General features: G+C 39.5%; 1 protein-coding gene across 16 annotated transcripts in view; it reads left to right on the plus strand.

Moving 5' to 3' along the window:
• Positions 1-22,254, plus strand: part of LOC125460699 (voltage-dependent L-type calcium channel subunit alpha-1C-like) — an 814,036-nt gene that overhangs the window by 559,983 nt on the left and 231,799 nt on the right. For all 16 annotated transcript variants that reach the window (XM_048548420.2, XM_048548421.2, XM_048548422.2 and 13 more), the window contains 5 exons: positions 233-362; positions 3,533-3,592; positions 7,469-7,575; positions 17,067-17,154; positions 19,355-19,462. In XM_048548420.2, the coding sequence (XP_048404377.1) occupies positions 233-362; positions 3,533-3,592; positions 7,469-7,575; positions 17,067-17,154; positions 19,355-19,462 (493 nt within the window). The remainder of the gene's footprint in view (positions 1-232; positions 363-3,532; positions 3,593-7,468; positions 7,576-17,066; positions 17,155-19,354; positions 19,463-22,254) is intronic.

The raw sequence follows: 22,254 nt of genomic DNA on the forward strand, positions 1-22,254 counted from the left end.
AGACTGAAAGTCGGGCTTGTGGCTATCATTCTTAAAGGTTAGGTTTGTTGTGCTGAAAATACTCCCACCTTTGCAACATGATTCAAGAATGAAAATCAGGGCTGAAATTTTCTAGCAAATTGATTGAACGCTTGATTTTGGAGTATGTATTGATAATTTTTGGTGTTGAAGCCAAGAAAATAAAAAGATTAACTAACAATCTATAATCAGCTTGTACACATCTTCCTTTTAGGTTCCGGGTACTGTGCCACAGAATTGTCAATGACAACATTTTTACAAATCTCATCTTGTTCTTCATACTCATGAGTAGTATTTCATTGGCAGCAGAAGATCCTGTCCACCAGAACACAAGAAGAAACCAAGTAAGTTTAAAAATATGAAGCTTTGAAGCCAATAGTGTATCTGTTGCATTTAAATTGTGTGAATTAAATACTTCAGACGATACCAAAAAAGATTCAGGGTAAGTAGGAACTGCTGATACCGGAGCTTGAGATAATAAGGTGTGGAGCTGGATGAACATGGCAGGCCAGGCAATATCAGAGGCGCAGGAAAGCTGATGTTTTGGAATGAAGAAGGGTCCAGATCCAAAACATCAACAGAAAAGATTTATTTTGCATGGTTAAAATTAACAATACTAAATTTATTTTAAAACTATTTCTGTGGAAGTGAGTGCACTGAAGTGATTTCACTTCTGCTCAGGTCTAGAGTTCATTTTCATGCTCCTTCACCCCTTCCCACACAATTGGTATTCAATCCAGGTACAAATGCAGTAAAAACAATTCAGTCTCTGCCCCTTTCACTTTGCACTAGTTGTGGGGTGCAGAGTTGTAGGACCTGGCCTGTGACGAGGAGGAGTGTAAAGTAAGTCAGCATCACTGTGAAGCAGACTGGGAGGAGGGTGCAACAGGTCAGCATCACTGTGCAGCAGACTGGGAGTGTGGACCTGCATGAGAAAGGCAGCAGTGGAAGAGATAATATCAGGTAGCAGGAAACCCCTTCAACCCATATCTACCTCTCAGGATCAAAGTATGATGTCATAGGAAAATAAGTGATTAGCAGGTATTTCTTCGGTGTCCCTTTTGGTTGATCATGTGCTTTAAATCAGGAGACCTTGTTACAGCTGAAGAGTATAGTTAGGATGTTTGCTTCTAAAATATTGAATATCAAAATTAGTTAATTAAATTGAATAGAGGTTGTTCAACAGGCTGTAGGATTGCTTTGTCAGTAGCATGAGTGGGAGCTATTAGACACTGATGTGATCCACAATGACCATACCTGCAGGAAGTGTTGGATGCTTAAGGAATTTTGTCCTAGAATTGAGGAGCTGGATTCTGAGCTGCAGACACAGTGAGACATCAGGAAGAGGGAGAAGCACTTTGTCACTTAATTTAAAGAGACAGTAACATCGCTCAAATAAATCGCTTCTAATTTCATCAGTGACCAGGTGCAGAAGTGTGTGGCTGGGTTTCAGACAACTATGGAGATCAAAAATTTAGCTTTGAAGGATTCTCAGACAGTATTTTTGCCAAATAAGTATGATGTTCTTGCACATGATGTCTTCAGTGCACGGACTGAATGGTGGATGAGCACACTGACTTAAGGACCATGGTACAGAGCATCATTCAGGAGAAAATAGAAATGTGGTTCTAATAGGACATAGTCAGAGAAATAGTCACGGTCCTCTACCGCAAAGATAGAAAATTCAGAACGCTGTGTTGTTTACCTGATGCCAGGGTTAATGACCTCAGAGTTGGAGAGGAACTTGGATAGTGAAGAGGTGAACAATCAAACTGTGATGGCAAATAAGCAGAAGAGTGCAGCAGAGCTTAGTATCAGAATAAAAGTAATGGTAAAGTCACAGCTCAAAGCTTTTTAGCTGAATGTATATAGCATTTTTAACAAGATAGGTGAGCTGGTGACACAAATAGAAATAAATGAATATGACTTGATAGCTATTACAGAGGTAAAAATGGTTGCAGGAAGCCCAAGACCGGGAACTTAATGTTCAATGTGATATTTTGGAAGAATACAGTAAAGGATATGATGTAGTGTTGTTAATAAAGGGTGGTATTGATATAGTGGTGACTACTAATATAGGTGCATTAGATTGTAATGTAGAATTTATTTGTTTGGAAATAAGGAGTAGCAAAGGAAAGAAGTCATGGGTAGATGTCATCTGTAGGCCTTACTGAACCTGCCTGAAACTGAGTTCCTACAGGAAAGAATCCCAATTGGATACTAGCTTTCTCTGATAATCATGTGAAATGGTATTCATACATTTTTGCAATGATACTTAAGAGTAAATTCTTTTCCTTTCATATTTTTAATCTTCCTTGTTTGTTTGTGTGTATGAATGTCTTGACACGATCCCTTGGGTTTCAATACATGAATGAACCGTAATTCTGATTTAAATTTGTAGAGCATTTGTTGTGGGTCCTGTTAAAATTAGACTACATTGACAGAAAATTTGAAAATAACAAACCACAGCCTGTTTAAGGGGCAAATACCAATGCTCACAGACAAAAGGTCTAGAAAGTGAAAACAAATTGAGTTTTCTTCTCTCTTAGCCAATGCAGTATCCTTATTTCTTTGCCTTTACTCAGCAGATTTCAGCCTGTCATGAAAATGCAGTTCCTGATTGTGATAATCCACAGATCCAATCCCTGAAGTTTCATTCCTGAGGTCTAATACTACCCTGGACAACCTATTTACTTGAAATAATTATTTTCTTAAAAAATCTCTCCTAAAGTATCACTATGCTAGTGTTTTTAATTATCTACATGTTTTAGTCTATTCAGAACTCGTGAAATTCATTATCCTTTTGGTATATTTCTGATGATATTTCTGTTTTTATGGTTTGTCAATGTTCTTGAAAATCAGTTATGACTCATACGAGCCTAATTGAACAACTGCTATGAATTTATTCCATTGCATTACTGTCATTTTCTAAATCTTTGTTGTACTTTGTTCACAATACTTGTACTTGCCAATGAAATCTGATTCATTTGATCTAGTTGCATATGTTTTGTTTATTAAACTTGCTGGAGTACTCCTAAACTGCTGATTTCAAACCTATGTCAGGTATTACTGCGATATGACATTACTCATTGCAGAAGGTTTAAATCTAGTTTAATCTGAAACTGGATGAGATATAAGGTGATGTACAGCAGAAAAATATAAATCCACCGTTTATAGTTAGAATAATGAAAAATATCAAGCAATTCAGTACTCAAGAACCAGAAACAATTCAGGAATTCAGTAAAAAATGGAATGTGATATATACAGTTGCTGTAAAGAAGTGGTCCTTACATAATCATCTATATGTTGTCAGTTTTAAAAAAAGGCAAATTACTGACATACCATGAATAATGCCACAATGCGCCACAGCAAATCTGCTTGAAATTAATATTTAACCCTTTTTGAGGTATGATAATGGTTATAGCCATTCTTTTCTAATTCTACTTGTTCACATTTACAATGCTTTGCTTATAGAAAAGTGCACTGAATTTAATGCTATATTCTTATATTACAGGTCCTTACCTATGCAGATTATGTCTTCACGAGTATTTTTACAGTGGAAATCATATTAAAGGTAAGGCATATAAATTTTGTTTGTATGATTTTATAAATTTACACTTTTTATGAACAGTAATCACAAAAATATTAAATGATATTACAGGAGTCATTTGACAAAAAGACATGCGCAAGAAATTGAAAACTGCAGATCCAGTGATTCATGAAAGGAGAGCAACAATGTTCAAGATTATACCTGTACCATTTTGCATATGTACTTTCATTGGGCAAGATTATATACTAGAAGTACAAAGGCATCAAATCTAACCTGGAATTTCTTGTGGAATTACTGATTATGGCAAATGCTTCCGTGGTCAAATGGTATACATAAGTTGACATTCAGGGTCAGCTGGCATAAACCAAAGCTTAAAACAGGAAGAAAGTCAGATGTGTTGCATCTTGAATCTGTAGTAAAAGACATCTAGTTATACTATTAAGATATGATGTTTGATAGCCTCAAAAAGGATTTAGATACAATTTATCTAAAACAAACAGTAATTGCTGGAGCAACTCAGCAGGTGTGGTAGCATCTGCGGAGAGAAAGTGGAGTTAACATTTCAAGTCTAGTGACCTTTCTACGATTCATCTGTTTTATAAAGCAAGCATTACAAATTGGCAATTGTACATGTTCTTTATAACTGTTCAACTGCTTACTATGAACTTGTGGTACTAAATTTCCTGTACCTTTTCAGGGATCAGAAGCCAGCACCTTTATGAGCTACTAATTTAATTTCTTTAATCCAGTATCTTAGACTCATTAGCTTTGTTAATAATTTAGGTAGCATGAATGGGTAATTAACAACATGAAAGGGGAAATCAATTTGGATGTGTTTGGAAGTCATGTATTTAAAGCATTATCGGCATAATCAAATACCTTAACTGCATGACACTTATGTAAGACTCAACATGTATAAGTTATTACTCCTTATATAAAAAAAACTGTAAACTCTATGGGTATCATGAACAATGCCACAGTAGATCTGCTAGTATTTGATTCTTTTGAATTCCTTTCTCTAATTTTGAATAAAGTCAAAATCATATGGAGAATAATGGACCAGATTTTCTGAGGAGTGATGCAGAGTCATATTTTCACTCTGACAGATCTCTCATGATGCAGAATTCTTGGGGGAAGGCAAACTTTGCCTCCTTTTCATGCAATCAGCTACCATATTCTGAAATTTAAATGTCCAGAATCACAGACATTGACAGCTCCGGTCTAAAGGTAAGTACCTCAGTTAAGTCTGAGGTTAGGATGCCAGCAGAGTAGGCTTCCAGGTAAATGGGGGTCCAGGTGGGAATTGTGTGCCAAGTGGGTATGTGTTAGGGTACTATGTATGTAAGATGCCAAGTGGGTATGGAGTAAGGTGTCAGGTGGACAGGGTGCGAAAAAAGTAGGTTCCTAGTGGAGAGATTAGGTGCCAAATGGTTAGGGTGCAAATTGAGTAGGTTCCAAATAGTTAAAGAGGCATATGGATAAGTTGTCAGTTGAGTATGATGCTAAGTGGGTAAGTGGTAGGGTGTTAGGGTAGAGCACCAGGTGGGTAGGGGGAGATACATGATGCAGTGTTTTCAGTAGGTTCTGGTGAGTGGGAGATATCAAATCTAAAGAGGTAGGAGAGTAGAGGAAGGGTTGGATGATAGGTTGGATCCAACAGTGGACAAAGAGAAGCTCAGGTCCCGTGGAGATAGAGGAAGATCAGTTCCACAGCTAGAGTAGAACTGCAAGTCCCATTGGATGGAGGTTGATCAGGTTCAGAGCAGAGGAAGTGAGGGAGTGCCTAATGGAGGAAAAAAAATGGGGGCGGGAGAAGTCAAGGTCAGTTCTGGAGTGGGGAAGGCAGGTACCAGCTCCAGAGGAAGAGAATGAAGATGTTGGGTCTGGAGCAAGGTGGGGATGAAGGGGCCAGGTTAGCGGGAGAGCGTGGTGGTGGGGATACAAGAACAGGTGTCAGGTCATGGTCTAGAAAGTGTAGGGAGTATGGGGAGTTGTAGTTGAGTGTGTATGTGTTAAGCATAGGGTTGGTTGAATAGTTACTCAGGAGTTAGATGTTTTCGTACTGTACAACTCTATGACTCTTGCATCTAAGCTGGCTTTTCACAAGCTACTTAAATAGTTTCTGTCTCCTGCTTTTTTCCCCTATGTATATGCATAGGACCCATTCATCATAGTTAAAATAATTATTTCAACCTAGTTGAATGGTCTTTGACTCAAAGAACGAAACTAGTGCACTGAAACATCATATTTCTTTAGAAATTCTGCAGGTATGGCCACATCTGTGGTGAGAGAAACAGAGTTAACTTTGTGAGTCCATAGATTCTAATATTTCTATATCTAGTTTTCACTTTAGTAACAATCCACCCAAGTACTGCATTGAAAAAGACTATAAAGCATAATTTACCTTATGGTGAGAAGGAAGCTCATCCAAAAATGTTTGACAGATTTAACATATGTATGTAATTGCACAATAAATTGGATTTCTCGTTGTGAAATGCAATATTAAGTAAGGTGATGACAACATAATCAAAACCAAATGGTTCCTGCCTTAACCCGCACGAAAGAAACAAATTACAGAAATTAATTTTGTGTAGATTTAATTATTTCTTTAAACAATTTCCAAAAAAAATATAGTTTAGCATTGTGAAGCTCTTGTATCGATGCTCACTTAGATATTTTTATTTTGTGAACCTCAGCTGTTTAGTTTCAAAAGGATGGCCAATTTATATCTGCTGCTGATCAGTAGTGAGAGGTCTCAGGCCAGCATTTTCAAATGCAAGTTCCAAACATTTTGAATGTAGGCAAATTTCTCAGCTTATTAGCACTAAAAAAAACTACTTCCAGTATAGACAAAAAGACAGGCATTAGTGTAAGAACAAGTCACTTTTGTCATGCAATACCAGTTACATCTAGCAAGTACAGAAGTGACATTGAAATTGAAACTGAACAAGAACAGCCGTATAAAGATTGTGGCTGCAAGAAAAGGTAAGAGGCTCAGAATTCTGCAGTGAGTAACGCACTTCTTGACTCCACGTACCCTGCCTTCCATCTACAAGCACAAGTCAGGAGTATGATGGAATACTCTCGACTCACCAACATGAGTGCAGCTCTAACAACATTCAAGAAGGTCAGCACCATCCTATACAAAGCAATTTGTAAGGTTGACATGCGATTTCCTTCTTTAAACATTCCCTGCATTTACCGTAGAAGCACAGTGTCAGCAATGTCTACCACTTTCAAGATACACTGCAGCAACTCACCAAGGCTCTTTCCCAACAGCACCTTGCAAACACTGCAGCCTATATTGCCTCAGAGGACAAGCCCAGCAGCTGCATGGGAACATGACAAACTCCAACTTGCCCTCAAAGCCACATACCAACTTGACTTGGAACTAATTCACTGTTCCTCCACTGTCAATGAATCAAAATTTTGGAAGATCCTTCCTGAAAGTATTGTAAGTGTGTCTACACCACAGGAGCTACAGTAGTTTAAGAATGTGGATCATCACCTTCTCAAGAGTAATTAGAGATGAGTATTAGATTCAGATCTAGTGAGAAACACTCACGTCCTTTAAAAGAACAAATCAAAAGAAAGAGATGTCGGTGTAAGATAGTATAGATATTGGAGACCAGTGATTTGTGGAAAAGTCATTGTTTTGACAACTTATTCGATTGGACATTTTCCAACTGATTTAAAGTCAGCTCATCACTTTAAGAAATGGAAAAACCAGGGATAAATCCTTCTGCATCAGTTTTCAGTTGGAAATAATCTTTTAATTCATATCTATTTAAATATTTCAAAACACTAAACAATATTTTTATAGTTATCAAAGACTTTGTTTTAATTATATTGCATTTGAAAAATATCATTATGGCCAAATCTTTGTGTCACTTTTCACAGATGACCGCCTATGGTGCATTCATTCACAAAGGCTCCTTCTGCAGGAATTATTTCAACATACTTGACCTGGTTGTGGTTAGCGTCTCTCTTATATCGTTTGGAATGGAGTGAGTTACAAAGTAGTTTTGTGTTTTTTTTAACTTAATAAAAATGTTCATCTTGTGCCAGTGTAATTTATCAGAAAATTTGGATTGAGAAGTATTAAGCAAGCTGTGTTAGTTGTAACTTTACACTGTCCCCAACCTACGTTACCTCTATTCTGCTTAATTTTTGAGTAATATGGAATGGTTGAGATGGCATTTCAAACCAAAAGCATTGGAAAGAAAAAAATAGCAATTTAACCAACAGTGATATCAGCAAAATCATAAGTATAAAGCTGTACAATGATCATGTTAAAACAAATAATTCATAGTTGAATTTGTTTTTCAGAAGTTTGGGAAGATTGTACTCAAATGTTCCAGATCCAATTAACAATGTTCATGAAAAGAATCCAAGAATTCAAAAAATCTAATAGCTAAAAATGCAAAAACAATCCTAAATTAGTTGATATCTGTAATAATAATACACTTCTCGATTTTCATCCAAATAGTTTTATTTATCAGTTTTAAAATTAGATCAGATGTTTTATTCATATCAAAATGTACATGCAATAATTGTTTAAATTAGATGTTATTGCAAAAGATTAATGGTGCCCTGGGATTTACTACATCAAAGAATTAAAAATAGTGAATCATTAATATACATATTTTGTTGTTACACATTTACTCAACATACCAAAGGCTTTTTTAATCAAGAAAAGTGAAAGAGGAAAACCAAGGAATTTAGTATCAATTAGCATATCATCAAGTGTTGAATAGAAACGCTGAGTATTAGAGCAGGACTAGGCCATTTCGCCTTCAGGCCTGCTCCACCATTCAGTATTGTCAATACTCTCTTCGATCCCTTAGCCCTAAGAACTATATCTACACCTTTCTTGAAAGTCTTTAATATTTTGGCGTCAACGGTTTCCCTGTGGCAGACAATTCCGCAGACTCACCACTCTCTGGAAGACATTTCTTCTTATCTCTGTCATAAAAGATTTATCCTTAGGCTGAGACTCCTAATGCTTGACTCCCTGGTTATCGAAAACATCCTTCTTGCATCTACCCTGTCTAATCCTGCTGGAATTTTATAAGACTCTGTGAGAGTCTCCTTAATTCTTTTAAACTGATTCAGTCTCTCCTGGAACCTCAGTCCCAGTATCCCGGGATTTAGACCAGTAAGCTTTCTTTGCCCTCCCTCCATAGCCAGTGCATCTTTGCTCAGGTAATGAGACCAAAACTGCACACAGTACTCCAGGCATGTTTTCACCAAGGCCGTGTATAATTGTAGTAAAACATCCCTGTTCCTGTTATCAAGTCCTCTTGCTATAATTGTCAACATACCGTTTGCCTTCTTCACCATTGCTGCACCTGTAAGCTTACTTGCAGCAACTGGTGCATGAGGACACCCAGGTCTTATTTCAAAACCCACTCGTCAATTTGCCATCACTCAGATAATAATCTAACTTTGAGGTTTTAGGAAAGATTTGTAGCTCGGGTTGTGGGTGAGGTTGGTGACTTGCTCACTGAACTGACTTGTTTTCGTTCAGACGTTTTGTCATCATACTAGGTAGCATCATCAGTGAAACCTCCAATGGAGCGATGTTGCTGTAATGTATTTGGAATTTATACAGTTTGGTCCGTTAGGGTGCGTATGTCATTTCCAGTTTTGTTCTGTGAGAGTTTGTATATGGCATCCAATTTTGTATGTTTGTTAATTGCATTATGGTTTGACAACCATGCGTCTAGGAATTCCAGTGCGTGTCTATGTTTGGCTTGGGCTACTATGTCTACTTTGCCCCAGTTAAACTGATGGCCTTCATTGTCCGAGTGTACAGATATTAAGGGACGTATGTCGTGTCATTTTGCTGCTAGCCGATGTTCGTGTATTCTGATTCCCTCAACTTCCACAGCACCCACCCCAACATCCACAAATAAAGCTGCATTAGGACACTATTTAAACAGGCTATGACTCTCTGCAACACTTCAGAACTATGCAGGAAAGAGGAAGCGCACCTATACAAAATCTTCACTATGAACAGATATTCCAGCAACTTCATCCACAGATGCCTATTAAACAAACAACAGCAAGAGGACATAGTATGCTGTAACACTCTGACCACACTGCCTTACATCAAAAACATATCAGAACTGATGACAAGACTCTTATGACCACTAGGAATCATGGTAGCTCATAGGCCCACAGCCACTCTACGACAAACACTCACAAGGATTAAAGACCCCATTCCCACAACTTGCAGAACCAACGTAGTTTACAAAATACCATGCAACGACGGTCACAAGCATTATATTAGATATACAGGAAGGAGACCAGCCATCAGAATACATGAACATGAGCTAACAACAAAACGGCACGACAAACGTTCCTTAATATCTGTACACTCGGACAATGAAGGCCATCAGTTTAACTGAGACAACATAACCATAGTAGCCCAAGCCAAACATAGACGTGATTGGGAATTCCTAGAGACATGGTTCTCAACTGATAAGGCAATCAACAAACATATAGAATTGGACCCCATATATAAACCTGCACAGAACAAAACTGGAAATGGCACCATAATGGAAGTTTAAATTCTAAGCAGAGTAGAACAACACCACTTCATTGGAGGCCTCACTGATGGTGTTACCTAGCATGATGACAAACTGTCTGAATGAAAACAAGCCAGCTTGGCAAGAAAGTCAACAACCTCAATAGTCTACCTACCTGTGTTTGCTATTAAAGTGGATAACCTCACATTTATCCACATTCTTACTTATCTAATTACATTAAAGCTTCTCTGCATTATCCCGGTACATATCCTCCTGCCCAGTTTTGTATCATCTGCAAACATGGGGATGTGTGATGTAGTTTCCTCATCTAAATCATTAATATATATTGTGAATAGTTGGCAGTCCAAGCACTGATCTTTGCAATCACTGGCTGCCACTCAGAAAAAGATTTGTTTATTTCTCCCGTTTTCTGCTGGCCAACCAGTTCTCAATCCATTATTATGGATAATTATTAAAATGTATTATTAAAGATATGATGAAAGGATACAATTCAGAGTTTTTAAAAGAAATGGATACCCAAAAAGCATGATCCGCCATTACCTCTGCAACAGGCCACAGCTAAAGGCACAACAGGCCCAACACACTAGTCACCCTACCATATACCAGGGACACGTCAGAGATGACCACAGAATACTCAGACTCCCAGGTATCAGGGTAGCCCACAAACCAACAACAACCCTGCGACAGCTACTGATGAACATAAAGGATCCCATACCCACAACCAATAAAACTAATGTAATATGCAAAATATCATGCAAAGACTGTGAAAAACATTACATAGGCCAAACTAGAAGAAAACTGGCAATAAGGATACACAAACACCAATTAGCCACCAACAGACAGAACCAGTTGTCACATGGACAAAGAAGGACACACATTTGATTGGGACAACACATCCATAATAACACAAGCCAAATAGAGACATGCCAGGGAATTCCTGGAGGTGTGGCATTCCAACTCCATCAATAAACACATTGAACTGGACCCGATATACAAACCACTGAAGAACAGAACCAGCAGTGATACCAACCACCTCAGCAAACCGAGGCATATAAATAACAAGCAGGATGGAATACCAGTGCTTCACTGAAGGCACACTGATGATGTTACCTGCCAGGGTGATGAAATGTCTGCATCAAACACACCACTCAGCAAGCGAGTCTGCAACCTCATCCTCAACCCAAGCTACAAATCTTCTCAAAAACATTAAATGGATCCCTTGTCAGAAATGCGCTGATCTCTTGATTTGTAAATAAGAAGTGGAGAGAAATTTTCACTCCTCAGAAAATCCAGCACGACTCTTTTGACTCAACAATTGCAAAATCAACATTAAAAAAAATTCCTGTATTTGCTTTAAAGAACAAATAGAGACTACTTAGTTTTTGAGCAACAACAGATTTATAATCAAAGGATGATCATTTCACACAAATCCCATCTACTGGATTCCAGTCAAAAAGAGGACAAGATGAAAAGGTGGTCTATCTGCAGCTAACAAAGTTGATCAAGGAGAGTATCTAATCAAAATTAAGGCAAATATCAGTCTTTACTGTTCAGAACAGGACAAACATTCCATAACAATACGTTGACATTCATATTCCTCAGATGTTATCTGACCTGCTGTGTTTTACCAGCTCCACATTTTTTGACTCTCACCAGAACAACAACAAAGTGCGAATGGGAGGAAAGGTCTTCTAACATCATCTATTTTGAGGGACAAAGTAATTAACAAACTAAGGGGACTAAATACAGACAAATCACTAGGACCTGATGGTATTTAAAGTAAGTGGAAACATTTGTCAAAATATTCCAGAACTCACGGGATTCCATGAAGGTTCTAGTGGTCTGGAAAACTACTAATGAGATGATCTTCTTCCAAAAGTGAGAGAGAAAGAAAACAGGGAACTGTAGGCCAGTTAGTCTAGTATCTGTCATTGGGAAAATTGTAGAGTCCATATTAAAGAAGAGTAGCAGGGCATTAGAAAAGCGTAACACAATGAATCAGGGTTAAAGGCAAATCATATTTTACAAATTAGCTAATGTTCTTTGAGAACATAGCAAGCAGAGTTTATAAAACAAAGCTGGTAGCTGTGTACTTATTGATGGCCTTCTGAAAATATAAAGTCCCACTTAAAATTTAGTGCTCAAGATGGGGGTCTCACGATGTTGTGTAATGTACTGGCGTGGTTTTAGAATTGGATAACAAATAGAAGGCAAGGAGTGACGATGGATCTGCATTTTTCAGGTTAGAAATATCTAACTTGGACCTCAATTATTAATAATAACCTGAAGAAGGGACCCGGTGTAATGTATCCTAATTAAATAGAAGGGCATGTTGTGAAGACAGTATAAAGAAACTAAAAGGGGTATACATTTAGATGGGGAGTGAGTGAACAAAAACTTGGTTGATGGAGTTTAATGTAGTAAAGTATGAGGTCATGCGCTTTGATATAGTAGAATCAAATACAGGCTACTACTTAAATAGAGAGAGAAAGACTAAAAGTGAGAGATTTGGGTGTCTTCATGTACAAAATGCAAATATTTTAGCATACAGGTTCAACAAGAAATTAAGGAGGCAAATGGAATTTTAGCCTTTATTGCTGGGGTTTGGAGTTTAAGAATGGAAAAGTTTTGTTATACTGTACAGGGTGTTGGTGAAGCTGTGTTTGGAGTACTGTGTATTGTTTTTGTCCCTGTATTTAAGAAAAGATAACTGGCATTGAAGGCTGTTCAAAAGAGGTTCGTTAGGCTGATTTCAGGGATGAAGGGGTTGACTTATTCAGGACAGCCAAACAGGTTAAACCTTTATTCATCAGAGTTTAGAAGAATGACAGGTCACCTTCTTGAAGCATTCTGAAGGTGTTTGAGAAGGAGAGAAAATGGGAACTGCAGATGCTGGAAAATCTGAGATAACAAAGTATGGAGCTGTATGAACACTGCAGGCCCAGCAGCATCTTTGGAGCACAAAAGCTGATGTTTCAGGCCTAGAACCTTCATCAGAAAATGGGGAGGGGGAGAGGGTTCTGAAATAAATAGGGAGAGAGGGAGAAGATGTTTCTATCAGTGGAGTCATCTCAAACTAGGGGAATAGTTACACTGCATTTATTTGATGAATTTAAATGCGTTTATTTCAATGAAAGAGGCCTGATAGGTAAGGCAGATGAACACAGAGTATGGTTAGATACGTGGGGCTGCGGAAACATCTTGGCAGTACCTAGTGAGGATGGTCTTGGGCAATCGTCCAAAGAATGTATATGGGTGGAACTGAGAAATAAGAGTGTGATCATTTTGATCAGATTGTACTGTAGGCTCCCTAAGTCAGTTGAGGAGCAAATATGTGGGGCAATTGCAGATAGCTATAAAAATAATAGGGTTGCGAGAGTAGGGGATGTCAACTTTGCAAACATAGACTGGGACTGGCATAATGTTAAGGGCTTGGATGGGTTGGAATTTAAGCGTGTTTAATAAACCTTTCTGAGTTAATATGTACATGCACTACTGGAGAAGGGGCAAAACTCAATGTCGTTTTCAGCAATAAAGCAGGGCAAGTGGCTGAGATGTTAGTGGGAAAACACTTTGAGACCGGTGATGATGATTTTGCTATTTTTAAGATAGGAATGTAAAAGGATAGGACTAGTCCACAGAGTTCTAAATTGGGGAAAGATAACAAAGTGTGGAGCTGGATGAACACAGCAGGCCAAGCAGCATCTCAGGAGTTCAAAAGCTGACGTTTCGGGCCTAGACTATTCATCAGAGAGGGGGATGGTGATAGGGAACTGGAATAAATAGGGACACAGGGGGAGGCGGACCGAAGATGGAAAGAAAACAAGATAGGTAGAGAGGAGAGTATAGATGAGGAGATAGGTCAGTCCAGGGAAGAACACATGTATATAACTTTATTCATTGTAAGACTTCTGGCACCTCCTCTTATGTAACGTGGATCCTCAAGATATCACTATTTATTTCCCTAGCTTCCATATCTTTTTCCACTGATGTGAAATATTTATTCAGGATCTCATGCATCTCCTGTGGTTCCGCACATAGATGGCCTTATTGAACTTTAAGGGGCCCTGTTCTCTCTGCAGTTCCTCTTTTGCCCTTATATACTTGTAGAATCTCTTTGCATTCTCCTTAACCTTATCTGCTAAAGCTATCTCATGATGCCTTTTCACTCCTCAGATTTCCTTGTTACACTACTACACGTTATACTCTTCAATGGATTTATTTGATTCCAGCTGTCTATACCTAACATCTGCCTCCTTCTTTTTCTTGGCCAGAACCTCAACATCTCCAGTCATCCAGTGTTTCCTACTCCTGCCAGCCATTCCCTTCTCACAGTCAGAAACATGTTGGCCCTCAATCTCAATATGTCACTTTTGAAAGCCTGCCACTTACCCCAGTCATCCCATTATTTGCAAACAGCCTCCCCCAGTTACCTTTTGAAAGTTTCTGTCTAACACCATCAAAACTGGCCTTGCCCCAACTTAGAGTGATAATGGGAACTGCAGATGCTGGAGAATCCAAGATAACAAAGTGTGGAGCTGGATGAACACAGCAGGCCAGGCAGCATCTCAGGAGCGCAAAAGCTGATGTTTCAGGCCGAGACCCTTCATCAGAGAGGGGGATGGGGAGAGGGAACTGGAATAAATAGGTAGAGAGGGGGAGGCGGACCAAAGATGGAGAGAAAAGAAGATAGGTAGAGAGCAGAGTATTGGTGAGGAGGTAGGGAGGGGATAGATCAGTCCAGGGAAGACAGACATGTCAAGGAGGCGGGATGAGGCAGTAGGTAGGAAATGGAGGTGCGGCTTGAGGCGGGAGGAAGGGATGGGTGAGAGGAAGAACAGGTTAGGGTGGCGGAGATAGGCTGGGCTGATTTTGGGATGCAGTGGGGGGAGGGGGAGAACTGGGCTGGTTTTGGAATGCAGTGGGGGAAGGGGAGATTTTGAAGCTTGTGAAGTCCACATTGATACCATTGGGCTGCAGGGTTCCCAAGCGGAATATGAGTTGCTTTTCCTGCAACCTTCGGGTGGCATCATTGTGGCACTGCAGGAGGCCCATGATGGACATGTCGTCTGAGGAATGGGAGGGGGAGTTAAAATGGTTTGCGACTGGGAGGTGCAGTTGTTTATTGCGAACCGAGTGGAGGTGTTCTGCAAAGTGGTCCCCAAGCCTCCACTTGGTTTCCCCAATGTAGAGGAAGCCACACCGGGTACAATGGCTACAGTATACCACATTGGCAGATGTGCAGGTGAACATCTGCCAATGTGGTATACTGTATCCCTGTACTGTAGGGAGAGACTAAATAGGCTGGGCCTTTTTTCCCCTTGAGTGTCAAAGCTCAGGGGTGACCTTATAGAGCTTTATAAAATCATGAGGAGAATGGATAAGGTCAATAGGCAGGGTCTTTTTCCTGGCATGGTGAAGTCCATAACTCGAGGGGATAGGTTTCAGGTAATGCTGAAAAATTGGACTAAATCAGATTGAGATGTCTGGATGGCAGAGACAAGTTGGACCAAAGGGATTGTATGACTCTGTGATTCTTTCACTCTCTGTATCCCTAGACATCATGCGAATCTAGGGAATAAGTTACGGGGCCGGTTAGTAAGGTTAGGATCACATGGGATCTAGGGAGAACTAGCCAATTGGATACAGTTGGCTTGATGGTAGGCAACATAGGGTGGTGGCAGAGACTTGTTCAGTGGAGGCCTGTGACCAGTTGTGTGCTGCAAGGATCGGTGCTGGGTCCACTATTGTTCATCGTTTATGTAAATCATTTGGATGAGAATCTAGGAGGCATGGTTAGTAAATTTGCAGATGACACCAAAATTGGTGGGATGCTGGACAATGAAGAAGACTATGTAAGCGTATAATGGAATCTTGATCCAATCAAACCAGTGAGCCAAGAAATGGCAGATGGAGTTGAATTTAGATAAATGCGAGGCGTTACATTTTGGTAAGACAAACCAGGGCAGGACTTCCATTGTTCATGTCAGGGCCCTGGGCAGAGTTGAGGAACAGAGAGGCCTAGGGATGCAGGAACATAATTCCTTGAAGGTGGCAGAAATGGCATCACAGGCAGAGAGGGTAATGAAGAAGGCTTTTGACTTGCTTTCCTTCATTGGTCAGAGTGTTGAGTACAGGGTTTGGGATATCATTACGATTTTACAAGATATTTGTAAGGCCATATTTGGAATACAATTCTGGTCCCCTGCTTTAGGAAGGATGTTATTAAACTTGAAAGGGTGCCAAAAAGATTTAGAAGGACATTCCCAAGACTGGAAGGTTTGAGTTATAAAGAAAGGTTAGATAGACTGGGACTTTTTCCCTGGAGTGTAGCAGCCTGACAGGTGACCTTATAGAGGTTTATAAATCATAGGGGACATAGATAAGGTGAATAGCCAAGGTCTTTTCCTCAAGGTAGAGGAGTCCAGAACTAGAGGACAGAGGTTTAAATTGAGTGGAAAAAATTTAAAAGGGAACTGAGGGGCAACTTATGTACACCACTTTCTGTGTGAACATGAAACAAACTACCAGAGGAAATAATAGTGGTGTGTAATTACAACATTTAAAAGACATTTGGACAGGTACATGGATAAGAAAAATTCAGAAGGACACAACCCAAACGCAAGAAATTAGAACAAGTTCAGTTTAGGAAACCTGCTCAGCATGGACAAAGGGTCCGTTTACATGCTGTGTGACTTTATGACTCCAGTAGCAACATTCTGCTGCCTGTCATTGCACTCCTGCTGCACATCATTGCACTCCTGTCTGTTGACCAGCCCAACTTTCACCCATCTGCTGATTTCAGGCAAGAACCTGATTCAAATTACACAAATGAGTACCAGAGGTTTAAAGCTGCCACAAACCCCACCACCCCCAATTGATACTGATTTCAATAAATGGAAAAGAATTTTGCTCCTTGATAAATATAATTTCTCTTTTTTCAGCTCCAGCGCAATAGCAGTAGTAAAGATTCTCAGAGTGCTGCGAGTATTAAGACCTTTGAGAGCCATTAACAGAGCGAAGGGATTGAAGGTAATTGAACCCTGCATAAAATGAATGTTAAGTAAGTTCTGAGTACAGGTGTGTGAATGTATGGGGGAGTATTTTGTAACCACACATGATGCACGCTCTGATTTGAGTTGATGGTACAACTGGACAAGTCAGATGTTAGAATGAAATCTGGTTTGATATATCATTTTTTGTTTATTTTAGTTACTGTGATAATCAATCTCTGAACCGCAGTTACATTAGGCTACACCATTTCTTTGATAACAGAACAAACAATGATTACATTGATAAATGCAAAATACACTCAGAAAGATCTTAAAGCACACAGAACAAAGAAGGGTCAACATGTTTCCTGACACTATATTTTGTAAATCCTCAAATGTGGAGAAAGTAGCCCATCTTTCAACTCCTTAGGCTGCTACTTTGCTGACTCCTGGTAGTGTCCTTATATGGACTATGGAGACAATTCGCTGAATCTTCTTCAAATCTACCATATGAATCCTTCCACAACTCTGTCTTTCTAATCTTCACTGCTTTGGAAGCTTCACAAGCTAAACTTTTCAACCAAAGTGGCAGTATTTTCCCTGAACTGCCCAATGCTACTGTAAGAAAACCAAATTAAACATACTTCTAATTTCAGACAGGTCTGCCCTGAACTTTTAATCTCTGGGTCTTCAAACTAAAATTAATCCTTGTTTATCCTGAACTGAAAACAAGCCAATGGCCTTCCACATTGATTCGATCTGCTCTAAACCCCACAGTGTAAGCATCTATTTCCATGAGAGTTGGCAATCATTTGCTCTCTGACACATTCTGAATCTGGTCTCTGTAGCAGAAGGATTCTCTGACCTTTTTTTTTCCTTAAAATAACTTCAGAAAACTAACCAATACCCCTATGCTACTATGTTGAAATGCAACTTGTAAAATGATGTTTCTTTATGCTGCAAAGTCCAATCACAGTTTAGGTGATTGCTGTGTGAACAGCCTCATAATTGAGCTTCTCATCACTTCTGAAGTTCCACTTTAGGTCAGACATCACCCTAACTAGTATTTATATAATTGTTGCTTCATTGTCACTGAGCAAAAATCCTGGAACTCTCCCTTACAGTGTAGCCGTTCACTGAAAGCTGCTTCCCAACTCCTTCTCGAAAGCAATACTGTTACAATCACTATAAAGACTGGTATGTTTGTAAAAGAAAGGAATACCCACAATTCTCATAGAAATAACCAAAAGACAAGATTTCAACTTTTAAACTTTTTGGGCAATAAATAAAGTTCAGCATACATCAATTTTTAATTATCAAGCATCTGATAAATCGCACCATAACAAAAACTATATGTTTTGCATTAACTAATTACTATTACCAAAACATACTATAAAATGCCTTCACTGTAAGCCACATTTCTAGTAGTGAAAAAGCATCAATGGGAACATCTCAAACTCTTGGTTCTCCAGCAGATGTCCATTACATCCTGCCATGTCAGGTTGAAATTTTCAGCATAATTCAACAGTAGTTCTACTTTCCCTGAGTTCTGTGGAACCAGTTATCATCAGAACGGTACAACTTGGTGAAGTCCCCTGTCCCTCTGATCACAATGGTCCTGACAATCCAGAATTCCAGACACACTTCATTCAGTCCATTTAAGTAGTTTAACTGGTTCTGGTAAAACTGTTTTCCTCATGGAGATTTTCTGTTTCCAATATTTCCCACAACAATGAGAGGATCTATTTTTGGGAGCTTTCAAATTCTCCTTCCTGTCTACGCCTTAACAGCCATGGTTCTCTAAACTGTGTGCTATGATGAGAGGTACAAAAACTGCTATTTGACAGCTCAATGCGTTTCATTTGAGTTTCTCCCCGCCATGGCAATCTGAGATCACATCAGCACCTCTTAAAGAGCTGTTTGCAAAGACTTCCAGTTACACAGATTAGTTGTAGAATGCTCTGCTGTACTTTGAATTAATGAGTTAAAGGTACATTTTAAATTATAACCATTTTGCAAAATTTAGCATTCATGTTAGTACCTTCAAAGCTACACCCACATTCCATTAGTGAATAAAAGAAGTCACAATTTATTAACAACATAATTTTTTTTAGTCTTTGACCTGCAGAATAAATTTCAAATTATCTTTCAAAAATGTTTGCTAGCTTTGAATTTAGATTTTAGCAAATTGCATTTAACCAATGAAAAATAATAAATCAGTCATATTTGTTGCTTTTCAGCACGTTGTTCAGTGTGTATTTGTGGCCCTGAGAACCATTGGTAATATTGTGATAGTCACCACATTATTACAGTTCATGTTTGCTTGTATTGGTGTGCAGCTGTTCAAGGTAAGATTGAATTAATATTTATTTTGTAAATTAGCCAATTAATTACTTCTTCCTACTCATTCTTCCAATTTGCTTGCATCCAATTTCTCTGGTTCATTCCCATGCATTGTAGGAAGGTGATCTGCTCTTAGCCCTTTATGTCTCACTGAATCCATAGACACAATGTACATACAACTAGCTTGAATGTGCATCCCTGTTGCCCTGATTATATGTATTTTTATGAGATTATCAGTATCAGAAGATCATTTTCATATAACAGTCGCAGCTTTTAGTTTGATGTTCATTAGAGGCCTTAAACCTGTGTTCGGTATGTAAATGTCTTGAAATTTTAAAATTAAAATATAAATTTTAATACATATAGGTTGCACAATCACAGATTTCTGATTTCCAAAGTCTGACATGCACACTCACACACACTCGCTCTCTCTCACGTACATACACCCACATACTCTCCCTCACACACACATGCATGTACAGACACTTGGTCTCTCTCTCTGCCTCACAAATGCACACACACTGTCTCCCTCACATGTGTGCATGCACTCTCTCTCCCATACACACATACACACGCAGACACACTTTCTCCCTGTCTCTTGCTCACACACACATCACACGGACTCACTCTCTCCCTCAGAAACACACACACACATATGCACACGCTGTCTTTCTCCCTCTCTCACACACACTCAGACAACCACGCACACTGTTTCAGTCCCTCACACACACACTCTCTCTCACTCTCTCTCTCTCTCTCTCTCTCTGTCTCTCTCTCTCCCTCTCTCCACTTCACACACTCTCTCTGTCTTCCTCACGCACATACTCTCTCTCTGCCCCCATACATATACTTGCACTGTCTCTCTCTCCCACATACAAACACTGATACACTGTCTCTCTTTCCCTCACAGATGCGCATGTACACACACACACACACTCCCACGTGCACACAGCCACACACAGTCTGTTCCCCCCGTAGACACACACACACACACACACACACACACACATTTTCTGTCTCACACACATACAACACACAGACACACACACGCGCAGTCTATCCCACAAGACGTACTCTTTCTCTCTCACACAGACACACACTCTCTCTCTCTCATGCATGCACACTCTTGCACCCCCACCCCTCGCTCCCCCCCCCCACACACACACACACACACACACACACACACACACACACACACACACAAAAGTGCGTGCACATGCTCTCTCTCTGCCACATGCGCATGCACTCTGTCTTCCTGACACTCTCACACATGCACACATCAATCTGTGGGGTGAATTTGTGTTTGCAGATTCATTGCAATTTTTTCAAAAAGTGCACAATTTGTAGATAGTCAATGTAGCATTTTTTAAATTCCTACATTTAAAAATAAAACCAATCTGACTCCAGACCAAAACCCAAACAGATTCTAAACAAGGCCTCACACCTAACACACATTTTCTGACCTAAAATGTCACCTCTTCTTTACAGTTGTAAAAACCTTTAGTTCTCTCAGACCAATGACTTTGTAAGGAATTTGAGGATTTACATATTTATTTTAATCAAATGAAACCCTCAAACTGATTGAAGATTTAGTGGCATCTTAGGTTTGTTTAACACATCCTGATCAATGTTGTAACTCTTTGATCTTTTACTTATAAATTCTGCATCTGCTACTACCTCTCTCACTAACACCTGAAGAAGGACCAATGCTCTGAAAGCTTGTGTTTTCAAATAAACCTTATAACATATAGTATTCCGGAATCCCAACAGTGCAGAAACAGGCCATTTGGCCCAACAAGTCCAGACTGGCGCTCCGATGAGCATCCCGCCCAGATCCAATACCCTACCCCTGCATTTCCCACTTCTAACCCACTTAATCTAACCATCCCTGGTCAATGTGGACAATTTAGCATGTCCAATCCATCTACCCTGCACACCTTTGGACTATGGGAGGAAACCCGATCACCCAGACGAAACCCACACAGACACGGGGAGAATGTGCAAACTCCACACAGACAGTCGCCAGAGGGTGGAATTGAACCTGGGTCCCTGGCACTGTGATGCAGCAATGGTAACCACTGAGCCACCATGCCGCCCCATGTTGGATCTGTTGGACTATAAACTGGTGTTGTGTGATTTCTGACCTTGTCCACCCTGTCCAACACCAGCATCTTCACATCGTGGCTTGTTGAATAGAGGAGCATGCTGAAGGGTCTGCATAGCCTACTCTTGTTCCTACTTCATATGTTTGTACAGGATTAGAAAGCAAAGGGAGTTGTTTTTAAAGATATTTTTGGGCTTGCCACCGTTGTGGCAAGCCTATTTCATATTCAGTACAAGTACAAGAAACTGACAAAGCATTTGAATTGGGAGGCAATCACTGAGATCCTGTTTCACACAGTTAACAGAGGAGTGACAGAATTATGACGGTACCTTCTGCACTTCTGGTTAGCCTGTGTGGAGATGTTTACTGACACCCATGTACTGTCAGTTATTGTCAGCTGCCAATGTATGCACAGACATACACAATATTAAGCCAGTTATTAAAAATTAAAATATAATAAGTTTCTACGTGAAAACTGTAAAATACTAATATCATAGTGTACAGCAGTTCTGAGGAAGGGTCACCAGACCCAAAACGTTAAGTCTGATTTTTCCTTCACAGATGCAGCCAGACCTGCTGAGCTTTTCCAGCAAATTTGTTTTTGATCATAATATATTGGTTTATTATAGTAGTGTCATTAATTGGTATTTGTAACTAAACCACCATGAATAATTGCTGACTACACATATATGA

This window comes from Stegostoma tigrinum, chromosome 18 (assembly GCF_030684315.1).
Source record: "Stegostoma tigrinum isolate sSteTig4 chromosome 18, sSteTig4.hap1, whole genome shotgun sequence".
In the NCBI taxonomy this organism is placed as follows: domain Eukaryota; kingdom Metazoa; phylum Chordata; class Chondrichthyes; order Orectolobiformes; family Stegostomatidae; genus Stegostoma; species Stegostoma tigrinum.